At 40.7% G+C, this 20,583-nt stretch overlaps 1 protein-coding gene across 3 annotated transcripts in view; it reads left to right on the top strand.

Annotated features, from left to right (window-relative positions):
• The window catches only part of LOC101690049 (CD302 antigen), a 132,267-nt gene that overhangs the window by 92,067 nt on the left and 19,617 nt on the right, over nucleotides 1-20,583 (top strand). The window contains exon 35 of one of the 3 annotated variants that reach the window (XM_045066602.1): nucleotides 1,716-3,706. The exons of 1 other annotated variant lie outside the window; for it this stretch is intronic. In XM_045066602.1, the coding sequence (XP_044922537.1) occupies nucleotides 1,716-1,894 (179 nt within the window). In that variant the 3' untranslated portion in view covers nucleotides 1,895-3,706. Of the gene's footprint in view, nucleotides 1-1,715; nucleotides 3,707-9,951; nucleotides 10,227-20,583 lie in introns of those variants that run through there. One more of the 3 variants, XM_045066603.1, reaches the window with a different exon arrangement.

Genomic DNA, 20,583 nt, shown 5'->3' on the forward strand with positions numbered 1-20,583 from the left:
ATGTAAAAGCTCAAAGGTCTAATTCTGCAGTTAGTTTGCTTTCTTTCTCCTCATTCCCATAAAACTCATTAACTTAGCAACAATGCCAAACTGGATTTAATTACTTAAAGTTTCCTTGAAGGGAGGGTATGTGCTATGGTGAGTGCCATGAATTGTGTAAGCCTGATGATTCACAAACCTATACCCCTGGGACAAATAATACATTATATGTTAATAAAAATAATTTTTTAAAAATTTCCTGGAAGGAACATCTATAGGAAGTCATAATTTAAACTTAGATTTCATCATGAATTGATATATAAAATAACCATAAAAATCTCATCTTAATTTCATTTCTAGAGAAATGAGCTCTAAATTTTTCACTGCAACATTTTTGAAGATTTAGCATAAAAATGTCCTTTTGGTGTATAAATATTAAAGATAAAACCCCAATGCTAGATGATTGGTATCTGTAGGGTGTGTGTGTGTGTGTGTGTGTGTGTGTGTGTGTGTGTGTGTATTCATGCATTGATTCAGCAAGTATTTGGAGTATCTACTATATCTCATGCCCTATTCTGTGTGCTGAGTAGGGGGATGGCTTCTTTCAATTAGGTTATGAGGGAAGATATTTAAGAACAGGAGGCACTGAAGCTGAGATCTGAAAGACCAGCCAAGCAAAGATCAGGGAAAGAGATACACCAGGTAGAGCTACCAGTTGGAACAAAGAGCCTAGAGCAGAATGAGCTTGATGAGTGCTCAAGGAAAAGCTGAAAGGTAGGCAGGCACCAGGCACCTAGGGCTCTGGAAGCAAGGGACAAGGGTTCATGTTCTTTGCTGAGTGAAATGGATAACAACTGGAAGATTGTGGAGGGGGAGCTGGGGAGCAGGGTTACCATACATAAACCAAGAGCTCTGCTTTGGCATTCTGAGCTATCCATGTGGAGAAGAGATATTCATATGGAATGTCTAACATGCAATGGGACATATGAGAAAGGAGAGAGGTCAGCATAGAGATAGTATTTAAAGCAAGGGGACATGGGGCTCCCTGGGTCGCTCAGTGGGTTAAGCCTCTGCCTTCAGCTCAGTTCATGATCTTGGGGGTCATGGGATCGAGCCCCAGGTCAGCTTTCTGCTCAGCTGGGAGCCTGTTTCCCCCTCTCTCTCTGCCTGCCTCTCTGCCTACTTGTGATCTCTCTGTCAAATAAATAAAAATAAAATATTAAAAAAATAAAAAATAAATAAAGCAAGGGGACAAAATGAGCCCATCTGAGCAGTATGCAAAGAAGGTGTCTGGGATAGCATTTGCAACTGAATAGCTAGGCACTGAATGAAGCCATCCTAAAACCTTAAATTTGCTTTAAAGCTAGTAACACTTCATTTGGCCCTTGGTAAGTCAAATTTAGCAATTTGCTATCAAAGTAAAGTAATAAACTGAGAGTAATGTTCTTGAAAGGGTGTTGGGGTAAAGTGAGAATAAAGATCTTTTTAACTTCTTTAGAAGAAAATTGCTAAAACAATGAATAGAATTTAAATGAAAGAGAAAAGAGTGAAATCTGAAAAGAAAACACTCGAGTGATGATGCAGTTTGCTTTCTGTCTTAATGCTGTGAAACGGTCATGTGCTTATTGTGTCTGATTTGTACAGAGTTTACACGTGTGATGCACAGGCTAATGTATAAATCAGTAATGATGACTTTTATATTCTCTCCTCTAATGTCAAACCTTTCTCTATTCTAGGCCCTGATTACAGAGGAATAGCTATCACATTTGCTGTGCTAAGTGTCTTAGCTCTCGTCAGTGCCCTGATTTGGTTCCTCTTCCAAAGGAACCGGTTGCACTGGGTGGGCTTCTCTTCTGTTCGGTATGAACAAGGAATGAATGAGGATGAGATTATGCTTCCCACTTTCCATGACTAAATTTTTCTAAAAGTTTGCTAATTTGCACTAATGTGTTAAGGAAAATGAGCCATTTCAGTTTTTCCCAGTGTCAGTATTTATTCTGTTCTCAAGTAGAAGTCGTAAGTACTTTCTCGGTTCTTAATCGCTGTGCTGGTATCTAAAGTGAATTACCCACAAAGTGCCATGTTTAAAACCTTACTTAATAGAATAGAGAACTTTGATAGAATGGAAAAGAACCAAAGCTAGAACTAAATTCTAAATTATTTGTAGGGTAGCAGATATAATGGGCATTTTCTCTGTAAGAATGTAGTTAGTAATTAGGAAATGTATATATGAATGGCACAACTGCTTAGAGACTTAATATTGGCATGTTGCTAGGTCACAAATCTACCTTGTAGCTTTTATGAATATTTAGCTTAGGGCGCCTCAGTGGCTCAGTCAGTTAAGTGTCCAACTCTTCATCTCAGCTCAGGTCTTGATCTCAGGCTTGTGAGTTCAAGCCCTGCATAGGGCTCCATGCTGGGTGTGGAACCTACTTTAAAAAAAAAAAAATCCAGCTTAATGGGAAATTTGTACCTCGAGGTCAAAACATAACTGTAAATAATATTTATATTATTTCAAAATAGTCATTTGTAGCATTTGGGAGAGATTATTAAACAATGAGATATGCTTACTTTTTAACAGAGCAAATTAATGCTTTTGAAAAGATGATTCTTATACTGTTCCAGAGATATTTCATACCAAAATTGTTTAAATGCAAATATTTTGTTTTGTCATAATTATTCATAAAACAGTGGCTTTTAAAGGAGATTTAGTACTTAACATTTTCCTAAAGTGTGGGAACATTGCTTGTGGATTGATTTAGATATACTGTAGCAGTGTGCTTTTGTCTTTTCTTATGTACAGCATATAACTCTCTCCTCTTAAAGGGAACCATAAAGGTTCCTCCTCATAAAGGGAACCAGCTAACAATACAAGTTCTTGAAATTTTCATAATTTTTATTCTTTATATATGTCAAATGTTGACTAAAATTTTTGTTACTTTGTTGCCTTTTTCTGTGAGCTAGAGAAAAGGGGTCTATGAAGGAAATTGTATATTTGCATTTGTAAAAATGAAAATTTTATTGTAAAATTCTAAACCTTGTGATTACTATGAAAGTATTTTAGATGATAAATGATTAAGGAAACACTGTTTTATGATTATCACTTTAAATTTTATCACCAAGAATATATTTTTAATAATAGTTTCCACTGGACATGGTCAATGTTTATTCAGTGTTTATATTTATACTTTATAATATTTTACATAATATTCATAGATTTATTTTAAGATTTAGAGTGTTTATACTATGAGAAACTTATAATTTTCTAAGGCAGTTCTGGTGTAGTATAAAACTATAATGCAGTTATCCTGAAATATTTTTATTGACTTTGTTAGACTATTCCTCTGCCCTGTGATCTGTAAAATTTTAGTTGTTAAAGATTTTCTTCAAAGAACTAAATCAGTTTGATGTGAGAGGTATACCAAAACAAGGTGCCTGACTGGCTCTGCCAAAAGAGCATGCAACTCTTGATCTTGGGGTTGTCAGTTCAAGCCCCATACTGGGTATAGAGATTACTTAAAAAAATAATAAAAATAAAAATAAATAATAAAATATAAAATCTTTAAAAAAGAAAAGTAAAGTTGTATATAGTAGTGATGCTGTAATCAAGTTGTTGTTTTTTTTTAAGTAAAAGTGTTGTTGATCCTTGTAGGAAAAAATCTCTAGGTTGGGGTTTATAATGTTAGACATATAGTATAACAAAAAATAAAGTGTGCAGTTGTTGTAATGAGAGGTATCCTTTATTTAAAGAATAAATGCAATCAGGGGCACCTGGGTACCTGGGTCGCTCAGTCAGTTAAGCATCTGACTCGGTTTTGACTCAGGTCATGATCTGATGGGATGTGAGATGGAGCCCCACGTCAGGTTCTGCTGTCAGCACAAAGTCTGCTTGGGTTTCTCTCTCCCTCTCCCTCTGCCCCTCCCCCTACTCTCTCTCTCTCAAAATAAATAAATTAATTATTTTTAAAAAAATATAATCATCCTATAACTCTGAATGTTTGATTTGAGTCTCTTTTTCAGATCCTTTGACTCAGCAATTCTTAACAAGTATTTTAACTATGGATCAGCAGAAATTCCAACTATGGCTCACTTACTTCTTCTTTTTGGTGCTTCTTCAGGAGATCCACCCCCACTGCCTAACCCAAGGCTTTTGTCACCTCCTTCTAAGTCAATAGGTCACATATTCAGTTCCAGACTCATATTTCTAACTTCCACTGGACTATCGACATCAGTCCTTCTCATGACCAGAAATGCTCATATTGTGTTCCTTTTCCCATTTCACTGTTGGGGATGTGTCAGAAGAACTGAAAACAGCCCTTCCCAGTCCTCCCTAGTGAATCTGACCCCCGCACGTGATCTAACAAAATTGAGCTCTCAAAACCAAGTACCTAAAAAAAGCAAGTAAATACACCTAATGATCAGGTACAGGGGACAAATGTAGAAGTGATACCAACAGTCAACCTCTTTTTCCTCCCTGCACCCCCCCACACAGCATGTTCCCCTCCCTGATCCTAGGGCAAGATGCTGCCATTATCTGGGAGCTCCCCTCTGCAAATGACTGCAGTAGTTTGGTAGCCCCCAATCCTCACGCCACTGCTGAGTTTAGGCTAGGGAAAGAGATTCAGATTCCTTTATCTTAGGTTCATTTAATCCTAAAACCCTTTTGGAAAAATGAAGCCTTAATTGTTATTAGTACAATAATTTTGTTTAAGAAGAAAATTTTAGGGACGCCTGGGTGGCTCAGTTGGTTAAGCAGCTGCCTTCGGCTCAGGTCATGATCCCAGCGTCCTGGGATCGAGTCCCACATCGGGCTCCTTGCTCCGCAGGGAGCCTGCTTCTCCCTCTGCCTCTGCCTGCCATTCTGTCTGCCTGTGCTCTCCCTCGCTCGCTCTCTCTCTGACAAGTAAATAAATAAAATCTTTAAAAAAAAAAAGAAAGAAAGAAAGAAAATTTTAACTAGATCTCAAAGACTTTTTTTACTAGACCTCATGATCTATACAAAGTTATATTTACTTCCCTGCATATTCTAAATTTAAAAAATTCTTACAATATTACATTTCAACAAATTTAATATACATACTTCTCTTTTTTCCAAGCTAAATTAATCACAAGCAGAATTTTAGAAAGTTTTTTCCATTTCCACCAACCAGTTCTACTTCTTATATTCTCTTTCAAACAATATGAAGACACCATACCCCTCTTCTCCTAAGCTAGAATCCCATAATTGATCCTCAAATACTCTCTTTCTCATCTCCTTAATCCAACAATTCTGTCAATTCTACCTCAGTCTTCTCAGAGTGGCTGTCTCCATTATCAACTATCTAATTTCAGGCCTTTATCATTTTTCCTGGATGATTTGCAGCAGTCTCTTCAGTGGTCTTCCTCATCAGCCCTTCCTTCCTTTTCATCCCATATTTCCCACCCCTGGGCCTACAGAAGCTGAAATACACAGAGGTCTCATTCGGTGTTTTGGCTGAATGTTACATAGTCTTCCTCCCTATCTCAGGCCAAAAGAGATCTCAGCAATGCTCAGCCCAGGCACCTTCCCCAAGAACCTTATGTGTGCTGACAATCAGCCCCAGGAAGCCCCAGGGCTTAGGTTTCCTGGCTAATGCCCAGTAAGATCAAGTCAACATTGTTCCAATTACCAACAACAGAAAAGCAAAGTCCGATAAAACTGGACTCTGGAAATTAGGAAACCATTAATGATCTAAGCTAGTGGAAATGTAGCTAGTGGAGCCAGAATCCAGAGTGAGCTTTGAAGTGAAAGGGAAACAAGGAAATGGGGAAAGTGAAGTTGTGAAAAAGTATGGCAGAGAAGGAAAGGACAGGGATTGGGTCATAGCTAGAAGGAGGAGGGTTGAAGAAGGTTTTTTTCCAAAAAAGGGGGAAAGAGGTTCACAGGTTCAGAAGCTGACAGGAGAAAAAAACAAAACAAATCAAAACACCCCCGAAGAGTGGACTGAGAGGAGGTAATGATGCAGGGGAGAGAGAGATGAAGTCACGGAAGAAGATACTGGGGAAAATGGAGGCGAGGGGCAGGTCCTAGCCCACAGAAAGAGGAACTGAGTTTGGATGGATTGGGGAAGCCTACCTTCCTCTCTGAAGCCACACAGGGAAGACCTGCACGGAAGAGAAGGGAAGAGTATTGAAGATTTTCTTCTACGCATGATGGTCTTCCTGTCTCTACTGAGTAGAAAGCAAGGTGTTCTGATGAGAAACATGAGTAGCAAAGTGGGTCTCAGCTTGAAGAGGAAAATAAAAAATTTGAAATACCTGATTAGAGGATGGGAAAGGGCAATGACCAAGACAAATAAAAGGATCACATAAAAGGCACACAGGGCCCAGACACAATTAAAAGCCGTATTATTTGTACTGACAACCATCAAGAAAATTGATTGGTTTCCCCTACCAGTCCTTGGGTACTTCAGTAAAGTTGAGGTACAGGGATCTGTGAAGAAGAAAGAAAAGACCCCATCCTCAAAATATTAAACATAGAATCACCAGGGGTGCCTGGCTAGCTCGGTCAGTAGAGCATGCAACTCTTTTTTTTTTTTTTCATTTATTTATTTTCAGCATAACAGTACCATTATTTTTTCACCACACCCAGTGCTCCATGCAATCCGTGCCCTCTATAATACCCACCACCGGGTACCCCGACCTCCCCCCCCCACCACTTCAAACCCCTCAGATTGTTTTTCAGAGTCCATAGTCTCTCATGATTCACCTCCCCTTCCAATTTACCCCAACCCCCTTCTCTCTAACTCCCCATGTCCTCCATGCTTTTTGTTATGCTCCACAAATAAGTGAAACCATATGATAATTGACTCTCTCTGCTTGACTTATTTCACTCAGCATAATCTCTTCCAGTCCCATTCATGTTGCTACAAAAGTTGGGTATTCATCCTTTCTGATGGAGGCATAATACTCCATACTGTATATGGACCACATCTTCCTTATCCCTTCATCTGTTGAAAGGCATCTTGGTTCTTTCCACAGTTTGGTGACCGTGGCCATGAGCATGCAACTCTTAATCTGTGGTCATGAGTTCAAGCCCCACTTTAGGGCTTGGATTATCATATGATCCAGCAATCCTACTTCTGGGTGTATATTCAAAAGAAATGAAAATAAGATCTTGAAGAAATATCTGCACTCCCGTGTTCACTGCAGCATTATTGACAATAGCCAAAACATAGAAGCAACCTAAGTATTTGTCAATGAATGCATGGATAGAAAAAAAAATTATGTATATACATATATCTCCCACATACACACACAATGGAATATTATTTAGTCATGAGAAAGAAGGAACCTGCTTTTGTGACAACATGGATGAAACTTGAGAGCATTATACTCAGTGAAATAAGTCAGCATCACAAGAAAAAACTTCTTTATTTTTAAGGAAAAAAAATTTTTTTTAAGATTTTATTTATTTATTTATTTGACAGAGAGAGAGACCCAGCAAGAGAGAGAACACAAGCAGGGGGAGTGGGGGAGAGAGAAGCAGGCTTCCCGCTGATCAAGGTGCCATACACAGGGTTGAATCCCAGGGCCCTGGGATCAGGACCTGAGCTGAAGGCAGACACCCAACAACTGAGCTACCCAGCTGTCCCAATAAAAAAAATTATAATTATATTGGCAATGGATGTTAACTAAACTCATGGAGATCATTTCATAATATATTCAGACATCAAGTCATTATGTTGTACACCTGAAATAAACATATATGTCAGTTTATATCTCAATACAAAAAAAATGTAAGACAAAGAAAGACAAATCCCATATGGTATCACTTATATATGAAATCGAAAACAGCCAAACTCAGAATAGAGCTGTGGTTACTGGGGGCTTGGGGGTGGGGGAAATGGGGAGATGTTGGACAAAGGGTACAAAGTTCCAATTATAAGGTGATTAAGTTTGGGAGATCTAATGTGTAACATAGTGGTTATAGCTAATAATACTGTACTATATATTTAAGGTTCTTCCCTGTCTTTTAATGACTTGATAGTTCATTTCTTTTTAATGTTGAATAATATTCCATTGTATGGAGATAACACAGTTTGTCCATCACCCATTGAAGGACATCTTAGTTGCTTTCAGGTTTTATCAACTGTGAATAAAGCTACTATAAACATACCTATGCAGTTGTTCAGGTAAATACTAGAGCACAATTGTTGAAATATATGGTACAAATATATTTAATTTTGCAAGAAGCTGCCAACTGTCTTCTGAAGTGGTTGTACCATTTTGCATTTCCACCAGCAATGAATGAGAGCTCCTTTTACGCCTCATCTTCAACATTTGGCATTGTGCTTTGGATTTTAGCCATTCCAATAGGTGTACAGTGGTATCTCATTTTTGTTTTAGTTTGCAATTCCTTAGTGACATATGATGCCGAGTGTTTTCATACCCTTTTTGCCATTTGTATATCTTCTTTGGTTAGGTATCTATTTAGATCATTTGCATATTTTGAAATTGAGTTCTTTGGCTTTTTATTGTTGAATTTAGACTCAATTTTAAAGCACTCTTAGGGGTTGCCTGGGTGGCTCAGTTGCAAAGCATCTGCCTTTGGCTCTGGTCTGATCCCAGGGTCCTGGGATCAAGCCCCACGTTGGGCTCCCTGCTCAGCAGGAAGGCTGTTTCTCCCACTCCCACTCCCCCTGCTTGTATTCCCTGTTTTGCTTGTCTCTGTCAAATAAATTTTAAAAATCTTTAAAAAAAAAAAATAAGAAAAAGCACCCTTTTTCTAATGACATAAGACTGTGTCAGGGTCTTACTTGGCCCTGTTTTATTAATTGTATTGGCTGGTTCCAGATGTCCTCCCCAATTTACAGTTTTCTACTTTATACATATAGCAAGCATAGTTTTTTTTTGGGGGGGGGGGTCCTAAACAACAGAACTTTGTTGTCTCACATTTCTGGAAGCTAGAAGGTCAAGATCAAGGTATGGGCAGAATTGGTTCCTTCAATGGCTGTGCAAGCAGAGTTTAAAGATCCTTCATCCAAGATGCTGGTAACAGAAGTTGTCTGAGGGTGGTACTTGGGTGGCTTGGTCAGTTAAGTGTCTGACTTCAGCTCAGGTCATGATCTCTGGGTTCTCAAATCCAGCCACTTGGGGCTCGGGCTCAGCAAGAAGTCTGTTTCTCCCTCTCCTCCGCCCCTACCCCTGCGCGTGGGTACTCTCTCTCACCCTCTCAAATAAAATATTTTTAAAAAAACAATGTTGTCTAAGGGACATAGTCCAACTGGAGGAGCCTTTGAAAAGGTTTCTGACCATTAGCCTCAAAGGAGGAATCTTACAGACACTTGAGCCAAGTGATCAAAATTAGCATCACCAATGTGAGACAGATTGACACGGTGTCTCTCCTGAGCAGGACTCATCACTTCTGTGGTACTCTCGCCAAACAAACAAAAAACCTGAATCCCGTTCTTCCAATCTCCCTTAAGAGGAAACCTAAGACAAACCAAAACTGAAGGACATTCTACAGAAGGATCGTCCAGTACTCTTCAAAGGAGATGTCGTAAAGACAGTGACCGAGTAACGGTCTCCCATTAAAGGGCACCCAGGAGACAAGACATCTCAGCGCCCTGGATAACGACGGGTTGGATTTGAACAGAAAAGGCTTTGGTGAGTGCTGTGAAGTGTGTAAACCTGGTGATTCACAGACCTGTACCACTGGGGATAAAAATACATGTTTATAAAAAATAAAAAATTATATTAAAAAAAAAAAAAAAGAAAGAAAGAAAAGGCCACCGGAGGGACAATTCACGAGACGTTGCAAAAGCTGAAGACCAGCGAACAGTATCACACGCGTTTTAATTTCCCAGCTTTGACCATTCTGCTGGAGTTCTCCACGGTGTTAACGTTTAGAGAAGCTAGCTGAGGGTGACGAAATTCTTCGGACTCTTTTTGTAACATTTTTGAGAGTCCGAAATTAGGCCAGGTCAAATGACAAGTTTCAAATACCAGAGAGAGACGTGGAAGAGGCGGCGCGCGGGCGGGCGGGGAGGTCAGCCCGCGTCGGGCCCCCTCGTCTCCCCTTCCCTCCCCTCACGTACCCTCCCCTCCCCTTCCCGCCCCTCTCGTACCCTCCCCGCCCCCCGGGGCCGGCCGCCTGGGAGGGTTGGTCCGCGCCCCGCACTTCCGACGAGCGCCGCCCTCGGCGTCCGCAGCCGCCGTCATGCCCCGGCCCGCGCTGCCCGCTGTCCTGCTGCCGTTGCTGGGCCTGGTCACCGCCGCCGTCGCGGGTGAGCTGCCCCCGGCCGCGTTTCCTCCCTCCCTGCCCCTGAGCCCGACCCCGAGCGGTCGCCTTCAGGCCCTGCCCCGCGTGACTCCGCAGCCGCCGGCCGCCCCAGGGTCTCGCCCTGCCCTGCGCGCCCACCCCCGTGCGCCCCCGGGGCCCTGCGTCCGGCCACCACCCGCCCCGCGCGCCACCCCGGGCAGCGGGTTCTGACAGAGCGCCCCGGGAAGGGTCGCCGAGGACCCGAGCCCGCCCTGGCTCCCCCACCGTGCCCCCAGCCTCCGCGCAGACCCCGCTCGCGGGGACGGTCTCCAAACGGGGAGCTCGTTGACCAGAGCAGAGGGACTCAGGGCCGCGCACCGGGGCAGTTTCCGGGCCATTTGGGGATGAGGAGCGGGGAAGTTGGCTGCGGAGATTTCCCCTTTGCGCGGCGGGGGCAGGGCAGGGGTGGGAGGAAGCGGGCCCTCCTGCGCTCGCCGCCCTGTTGGTCCCGCTGCCTGGCGTTCGAGTTGTTGAAACAGGAAAACAGTTCAGCCAAATAACCCCTGGATCGAAGTGGGACGCGAGCAGGCGAAGCTTCGATTCCTCCTAAGTCGTGTGATTTGAAAAAGCCTTTAAGTCTGCTCTGCGGTCATGCAAGGGTCACCCGAAAAAAGTTACACATGGTTAGTCAGGCATTTCCCAAATGACTCCTGAGGAAAATAGACAAATCTGTTGAATATGTGAGGTGGGTCTTTTGTTTGTTTTTAACAAGTTTTTTGAACACGCATGTCCAAAGTACTGAATGGGGGAAAGACTTCCATCCAAAAACATTATTGATTAAACCATTCTAGGAATTAAAGAACAGAATAAACAAGAACTCAGTGAATACTTGTGTGGGTTTGAATAAAATGCTTATGCGAGTGTTTTGTTTTTTGTTTGGGGGGGGGGGGTTCCCTCCCTTGAATTTCTCTGTCATATTATAAGTTCCTACTGGAAGCCTGCTGACAGGCAGGCACATTGTAAGGGGTCTCTGTTGGAGGTGGCAGTAGAGTAAGCAGCTCAGAACTTGCTTCCTAACTCAAAGCTCCTTTCCTGGAAGGCCTTGTGGGTCAGCATTTATGACTGGTTATGCCATCTGCTGCCTATGAAGGAGCCACACGCAAGATGTGCTCATTTTCACACTTCATACTGAGCATGTTGGATTTGTCTAAGACAAGACTGGATGGTTTTGAGACACACACACACACACCCCCATCCACACCCTCATATGTTGGCCATTAACATCTGAATGTCCTTTAACCCACCTTCTGGGTTTGCCATGCCTTCAGACTTCAGGTTAGCCAAAATTTACTTTTGTTGTCACATTAAAAAAAAAAAAATTTCTAGATGTTGGTATCTCTCTTTTTCAGAGAAGCTGGGTTTTTTTTTTTTTGTTTTCTTTTTTAAAGATTTTTACTTATTTATTTGACAGAGATCACAAGCTGGCGGGGGAGAGGGGTGCGGGTACAGGGAACAGGCTCCCACTAAGCAGAGAGTGGATACAAGGCTTGATCCTAGAACCCTGGGATCATGACCTGAGCTGAAGGCAGAAGTTTTAATCCACTGAGGCACCCAGATGCCCCAGAGAGAAGTTGTTTTGAACAGTAGAACAGGTCATGCTCTCTTTGAAAAATTGTCTTCTTTTTCCTTTTATAAGTCCAGTACAGTCAAATAGGCTTTTCAAGAGCTTAAAAAGTACATGTTGAATAAATTAATTCAGGTAATTAACCAGTTTCTATCAGTCAGGAGGCTTTAAGGATTAATTTAGAAAGAACATGAGCTTTGGAGTTAGGTACAAACCATATGGCTTTGAAAAAGTTACCTAACTCATTGCACTTGGAGAGAATACCCTGTAGGAGTATAACGAGCATTAAGGGAGAACTCTGGCTCTTACCTGTTGTAGGCATGCTAAATTGTGGTGTCCTTCCTTTTGTTCTCTTCATACAAAATGAAGGGTAATTATTGTGACTAGAAGACATCGTGAGTGCCATTTTATGTGGGTTGGATATTTCTGGTTAATGAGCACATTCATATACATGCTGATGATTTCATCACAGTGCTTTACAATATCTTACCCAGACAAGATCAGGAATCCTATTACATTTAAAACTAAGTGAAGAAAGAGCTTTTCAAGGTTATCACAGAATTAGCTGAGTGGCAAGATCTTAACAGCAAAGCTCCCATGGTATTGCATGAAGTGTAAATTTAACAGTGAAGTGGAAATCATTGTTACTGTTCTCTGTTACTTTGGAGTTCATTAGTTTAAGTGATCTTATGTTCTTGATCATTATCTTGAAAATCACGATGAACAAACTATTGTTTCAATTCTCAAGTAAGGTTCCATGGCATGCCTTTTCGAAAGCTCTTCTGTAATGGTGACTTTTCACATAGTAGTTGATCACTGTGTTTACTAGGTAGGTGATCGCCCATGAGATGAGTGGATATAAGCTTGGTGAAAGTAAGTCTTCTTTCTCTGGTCATCATGTGGATCAAGATCTAGGATATGGATTTTGAATTGCCGTAGCCTCCAAGCCCTGGATGAGGGTGCCCCGCCTTCCTTGCTGAGGTTATCTTTCACTGCTCTTCTAGCCGTTTGGTGTTTATCCACACTGGGCCCCTGGGGACTCAACCACCTGCAGGCTCTTCTGCCCAGACTGTCCTCCCCTTCCCCTGTCCTTGCCATGGCTGCCCCCACCCACATCATTCAAATCTCACCTCCTCAGGCCTTCCCTGAATGCCCCGCATTCTCATGTCCATATTGTATCTTCTTCAGAGCACTCGATGCTGTCTGAATGCATCTTGTTTATTCATCATCTTCTTGCTTATCTTTCCGCTTACCAGAAGGAAGATACATAATAGCAGAGACTTTAATATCTTAGGAATTTTTGTTTTGTTTTGAGTTGTATCTTTGCACTTTATTGTAATTTATAATAAAAGGACCAAGAATTTTTTTTTTTTTAAGATTTTATTTATTTATTTGACAGAGATCACAAGTAGGCAGACAGGCAGGCAGAGAGAGAGAGAGAAGCAGCCTCTGCACTGAGCAGAGCGCCCGATGCGGGGCTCGATCCCAGGACCCTGGAATCATGACCTGGGCTGAAGGCAGAGGCCTTAACCCGCTGAGCCACCCAGGCGCCCCAAAAGGACCAAGAATTTTAAATGAATGATTTTTAAAGTAAGGGGGATAATGAGATTTCAGTTTCTTTCAAATTATTTTACTTCTGTCATGAACTGATATCATAATTGAATTTGAAGCATCAAATCATTTAATCTTTTGATGTGACTTTTTCTAATTCTTATTTTGTTTTTTGTTTTGTTTTTATTTTATTTTATTTATTTGTCAAAGAGAGAAAGAGAGAGCACAAACAGGGGGAGCAGCAGGCAGAGGGAGAAGTAGGCTCCCAGCCAAGCAAGGAGCCTGATGCAGTGCCGGATCCTAGGATAGGACCTGAGTGGAAGACAGACCTCAACCCACTGAGACACCCAGGCATCCCTAACTTTTTCTAATTCTTGTAAATGGCACAGTGATGTTTTACGGGAAATTATCTCAGATAGTTTTTGTAAATTTTGAAACATTAATAAATGTTTCTTTTTCTTCTAATGAGAAAGTGAAATTACAGTTAGGTATTATTTCAGGACTTCTTTCATTGTTGAGAAGTATTCAAAAATGTGCTTCTCTGTTGAAAACTAGTTTTGCAACAGGGTCAGTGTCCACAGTTTTTTATGATACCTATTAAGTATTTATTTCTTTTGTGGATTATTTTGGATTTTGAGGGCAGATCTCGAGACTGAATCTATAAGAAAATGGACCAGAGATGCCCAGGGAGAAAGGTGCAGAGTAACACTGGCACCCCCATTGTATAAATAAATCTCATGATAGCTCTTCTGCAAAGGGATGGAGAGGAGAAGATGGAGGTAGACATCAGGGAGTGTGAGTTGGGGAGGGTGATGTGGAGAGGGAATGGAATGTCAAGAGTGTCTGAATTTTCTTGTGCTTCAGGGAGATCTTGCAACCCAGAGTACAGCCACAGGCCCTCTAGATTAGTCAGGGACTTGGAGCCCCACTCCTGCCTCCCTGCGTAATAAACATAATAAACAGCTCGTCCTCTTTGTCTCTCTGCCACAGTTGTTCTTGCGGAAGCTAAGTCACTGTGACTCATATCTTAGTGGGAGAGGGGCAAAGGTTTTATTATTGACCAGGGGAAAAAATGCAGTCTTTGCCTTCACTTTGTTAACATTCAGAACAAGTGTTTCCAAGGATCACTTCCTCTTGTGCTGTGCCTGGTTGCTTAAGAAATTATAAGGGACTCCTCTTCAAAAAAAAAAAAAAAGAAATTATAAGGGAACAGAGAGTTCTGCTAGAACTGATCGGTAATGCCAAATATCCTTGTAGATACGCCGTTTTATTCTTTAGCACATGGTAATTTTAGGCAGAGGATCTATATAGAAACTTTAAGAATCTTAAGTACAAGCTTTTAAAATTTTCATCAGGCTCCTGAATTTCTATATATATGGAGTCAACAGAATTATAAAGTCAAAATCCATAAAGAGTCACTTAGGTGCATTATTAATTACCTATCTTTCAGGACAGCTGTGAAGAAGAGTCATAGAAAAGCACTTTGCAGAGAGCATTGTGGGCAGGCTGTGTGTGTGTGTGTGTGTGTGTGTGTGTGTGTGTGTGAAGCTTATATGTTGAAATATATTTTTACGGAAGATATTATAGAACCTCTAATTGAAAACTTACAGCAGTATTTTAGCGAAACAAGGTTTTTTTTTTTATTTTTATTTTTATTTTTTAAAGATTTTACTTATTCATTTGATGGAAACAAGATTTTAATGAGAATGGGGTTATAGCAGAGATAACTTCGCATCGAAGGAGGCTTAGCTTAGCTTTCTGCTCATGAAGTGCATGAACCTCAACAGCTTTCCTCATAAGAGGTATCCAGCCTCTGCTTGAATACGTTTCCTCTCAAAGTAAAAATATATGTCTTGAGTAGTGCTTAGAGCTGGTTTCTAGGGCACCCACTGACCAATAGCATGAGAAGGAGGGTTCGGGGGTGAATTAACTGAAGGTCACTGCTAATGCTGAAATGAACCTAAGGACAAGGCAGTTGAAATTTTGAGGTAGTGAAGTTAACAGTTTGTTTTGTATTCTTCTGCCTATAGAGTCTTACTTTTGTTGTCTTACCACGTATTGCTTATTTAATTAATGAACAGTGGTCTTTGAGTTGTTGTCATCATCATCGTCACCATCCTCGTCCTCATTCCCATCTCAGGGGTCCGCGTTTGCTATTCCCTGTCTGACCCAGATTTCCACATGGCTTTTCTCCTTGGGCTTATGCAGACTTTTATATGTCACCTTGATGATGAGATCTTTCTTAGACACCTTTCTAAAATTGCAGCCGTCACATCTACCCTACACCCAGGATCTTGCTTCTCTGTTTTAACTTTTCTCCTCAGTATTTATCACCATCTTGGGTTGCTCGTCTCCAAGATGGCCCCAATGATTTTTTCATGCTGGTATTCGTAGTTTTGTGTAGCTTACTCCAGCACTAAATAGGGGTGACCTATGTAACCAGTAGGATATTGCAGAAATAACAGTGTGACTCTGAAGGCTGGATTAGAATCATTTGCTCTGAGAGAAGCCACCTGCCATGTCACAGGGACCCTCAAGCAACCCTGTGGAGAAGTCCACATGGTGAGAATCTGGGCATCTTACCTACAGCCGGCACCTACGCATTGTCCATATGAAGCAGCCTTCTTAGAGACTTTTCCTCCCACCCCAGTTCAGTTTCCAAATGGCTGCGGCCCTGGCAAAGAGCTTGACTGCAGCTTCATGAGAAACCCCAAACCGGAATCACCCAGCTGGGTAGCTGCTTCCAAATTCCTGACCCAGACAAACTGTGTGAGATAATGAAAGGTTTTTTTGTTGTCTTGAGTTGCTAGTTTGTTACATAGCAATAGTTCGCTAATATATCATCTGAATATAAAACATCATCTAACATATTTTGCCTTTGTGTATCTGCCTCAACTAGAATATAAGCTCCAGGATGGCAGGTTTTTTTTTTTTTTCTTTTTGTTCACTATGGCATCTAGAACCTAGAACACCTTTCTCACAACAACCCCCTGTGAGAATAAATACTGTCATTATCCCTGTTTTACAAATAAGGAAACTAGGGCACAGTGAGATTAAGTAACATATCTGGGATGATGTGGTCAGAGCCAGACTTCTCTGCAGCTTAACGTTCTTACCAGAACCCTGCCCTGTTCTAGTTCTCTGTGTTCTGTCTTGTATTATGTGTAAGGTGCTATGATAGTTATTATTGAGGGTACAGTGAGATTTAAGAAATGGTCTCTGTTGTCATGCAGTTAACAATCCAGTTGGGAAAACTGGGTAAATATCAGATAACTGTCATAGAGGGCGATTTGATCAGTGTTGATTATCAAAGGCAACGCAGCTCCTTTTCCAAGAATAATGGCAACCTGTGGTTCTTATGCATAGGTCCTCGTGGTTCGTGTCATCTTAGCCTCACTGCCAGGGCCACAACTAATCAAAAGAGGGATAATTAACCTAAATCAAAGGATGATTATTCTAGGCTAGGCGGCCACTCAAGGGAGTTCCTAGTATAAAAAACCTTATGAGGCCTATTTGATGAGATGGCGTCTTCTGATGTCTTGTTATCCTATGTATCCATACAGTAAATGTCTATCATTTGAGGTAACCTGAGCAGGTCTTTACTCCTTGTAACCAGGAAGGTTTCTCTTCCATGGTGTAATGCAAAGTCCAGAAAGTTCGAAGTTCAGAGGAGTCTGAGGCTCCAGGAAGATGAGGGTTGGACACTCCACAGAGAACTGACCCACAAGCTGCCCCTGAAGTAAGAGTATACTTTAATCAATAGGTGGTTTAGAAAGCAGAGTTCTAAAGCTTTCATAAAACATAGGAACTACAAGTGTACAAAGAAGTAATTTATAAATTGACCTCATTTGGTGTTGATTATATTTTTGTGTATTGAATAGACTTGCTTTATTCCATATAAAGCATATTGCAAAAATTATTTTTTATATTCTTATGTATTATCAGTAGAAAATATTATGTGTAGCTTTGACTGGAAATAATATGACAGCCTTTGTCAGCTAGTGATTCAAGAACTTCCAGTGATACGGAAAGTCGTTTTAGGGGTCATCAAACATGCTAATGGAGTCTGTTTCCTTTTAAGATTTTTTTTTTTAATTTTATAAGGATAAAGAAAAGGCAACAAACGGAATCGGAAGAAAACAGAAGAAAAAAAAAGATGAAAATCAAAATTTGCAGTTGACAGTATCTCCCCTTGTGACTATTTGGGTTTCATTCTGGAAATAACTGTTTATTTTGTCTATCATGTCTTGCACTTATACTGAATGAGTGAAGTAGGCAGTCTCCTCCCTCTTCTGCTTCCTCCTACCTGATAATGATAATAGTTTATGTGTTGGCTCCTTAGTAGGTGCTTATCATTGTGCTTTCTGTGGTACTCCTTCTGTTTTGGGATTTCTTTTCCTTTTTCCTTTCGTAGATGGCAAACTCCTTTATCCTGTAAGTTGTAGCTCAAATTACTTCCTTCTTTTTGAAGTGTTTCTTAACTTTATAAGTTATTTACTCTTTATTGTCTTTTGTTATATATATTTTTTAAAGATTTTATTTATTTATTTGACAGACAGAGATCACAGGTAGGCAGAGAGGCAGGCAGAGAGAGAGGAGGAAGCAGGCTCCCTGCTGAACAGAGAGCCTGATGCGGGGCTCGATCCCAGGACCCTGGAATCATGACCTGAGCTGAAGGCAGAGGCTTTAACCCACTGAGCCACCCAGGCACCCCTTGTGTTATATTTTATCCATCATAACTTTGTAATATCTGTTATGTGTGTGTATTTAACTCTCCCATCAGAGTGACCACTTTATGTGAAAAACTCATTCCTCTTTATATCCCTTTCTCCTTACCCCTTAGCACTGACCATTATATCTGACATAAAGGAGTTGGTCAGTAAATGGGTAGATGGATGAACAATTATTAATAACTTGTTTAAAGATGTGAAAAAGGGAACTCTGCTTCTGGCTATAACCAGGTGGGGAGAATAACTAGGAGTTCTAGATAAAATTCCATAGAAATCATATTTGCAGGCAGCAGAGAGCTGCTCTGGCTGTTTGTTGAGGTGAGACCAACATTGTGTATATTAACTTTTCCCCCTAGGAGAGTTGCCAGAATCTTAGGCAGCGAAAGGAAGAACAGAGTTCTGGGCATTCTCATGGTGTTAAGGAGATAGAATTTTGAGTTTTAACTTGCCAAAGAAGAGAGGCTATACTTAGTATCCAGGCTTTCTTTGGAATCCATGGATATTGAGCCTCCTAAAGGCTTTAACACCCCCTCAGGTCAGCTCAGACCTTGACTCTGTTAAGGTAATTGTCAATACCCAACCTTCCTACTGGAGTCCCTTCCAGAGGAGAATAGTATCATCTAGAGCCTCTGCATTTTTTCCTACACAGTGTCTGGTACTTGATTTAAAAATAAACCAAACATATACCAGGCAGAACAAGAAATAGGCCAAAGGAAAAGAGAAACAAAAATAGACTGAAGGCAACCCAGAAATTAAAGTTATCAGAAATGGACTTTAAAATAACTAAGAAGTTCAAGAATATAGATAATAAAATTAAGAACTTCACCAGAGGTCCAGAAACTACAAAAATACAAACAAATTGGAATTCTGTAACTGAAGAAGCATTGACATTACGAACTCAATAGACGGGTATAACAGCAGATTTGTTAAAACCTAAAGAGTAGATTAGTAAACCAGAAAGAACAAGATAATAGTATGGAGAGCCAGAAGTATTAAAAATATGAAAAGGAGCAACGGGAATATTTGGGACATGATGGAAAGTCTGACATAAACATAATTTGAGGCCCAGAAACGGAGGAGAGAGAAAATGGAATAGAAGTGTTATTTGAAGGAATAACGGCCAAGAACTTTCCAAAAGAGATCAATGAAAATAAGCCATGGATTCAATGAGTGCACTGAATTAGTAGCAGGATTTAAAACACACACACACACACACACACAAACACATACACACACACAACACTAAGCATACTACTTTCAAACTGCTAAAATACAAAGACAAGATCTTGCAAGCAGCCAGAAAGGGCATCAGACAGACAGCTGATTTCTCAATAAGAATGACGGAAGCCCAAAACTATAAAATTCATCTTAAATAAAAAAATAAACTGACAATCTAGAATTCTGTATTTGCAAGAATATCCTTAAAACATGAGGGCAGTATAAAGGTATTTGCAGAAAATAAAAAACTGAGGGAATTTTTAATAGATACTTAAAGAACGACTTAAAGAAACACCAGAGGCTGGGAGTTCAAGGTACAGAGTCGGAGCATCCTGAGCTCAACCCTTCCACGGGCACAGCAAGTCTACAACAACATGCAGATCAACCATCTCTGTGAACAACCTTTCCCCAACTAAAGATGGGGGAGAAAAGCCATTTTGAGAAGGGTAGGAAGGGCCGAGATGTGGTCATCACCACTAAACTGGCCTTAGAAGAAGTCCCACTAAACTGGGACTTCTTTAGGGAGGAGAGGCCACAAATAGAAGTAAGATTATGAAGAAAAAAATTCATGGGTCAAAGGAAACATACAGAGTAAAGGTAGGGGATCAACTACTACTAAGAGCTGGTACCAAGGTTAAAAGACAGAAGTAGTAAAGTCAGTTATATCCACAGTCAAGGGATACACAAAATAAAAAGTTGTACCCTGTGGTGTCAGACATAAAATGTGGTGGGGGGAGTAAAAATGTAGTGTGTTTAGAATGTGTCCCAACTTAAGCGAACATCAACTTAAAATAGACTGCTGTTTACATAGGATGCTTATATATGAGCCTCATGGTAACCACAGACCCAAAACCTATAACAGGTACACAAAAAATTAAAGAGAAAGGAATCCAAACACAACATTATAGGGAGTCATGTCACAAGGGAAGGAGCAAGAGAAGAGGAAAGGAACAGAGAGAACTATGAAAGCAGCCGGGAAGCAATGAAAGAAATGGCAGTAAGTAAGTACGCAGCTATCAAGAACTGCTTTAAATGTAAATGGTCTAAATGCCCCAATCAAAAGATACAGGGTGACTGACTAGATTAAAAAAAAATTAAAAAAACAAGACCAGGGCGCCTGCCTGGCAGCTCAGTTGGTAAAGCATGCAACTCTTGTTCTTGGGTCTGTGAATGCAAGACCTACACCGGCATAGAGCTTACTTAAAAGAAACAAAAACAAAAGCCAAGACCCATTTATATGCTGCCTAAAAGATTCGCTT

The sequence above is a fragment of the Mustela putorius genome, unplaced genomic scaffold (genome assembly GCF_011764305.1).
Source record: "Mustela putorius furo isolate JIRA1106 unplaced genomic scaffold, ASM1176430v1.1 tig00003869_pilon_pilon_pilon, whole genome shotgun sequence".
In the NCBI taxonomy this organism is placed as follows: domain Eukaryota; kingdom Metazoa; phylum Chordata; class Mammalia; order Carnivora; family Mustelidae; genus Mustela; species Mustela putorius.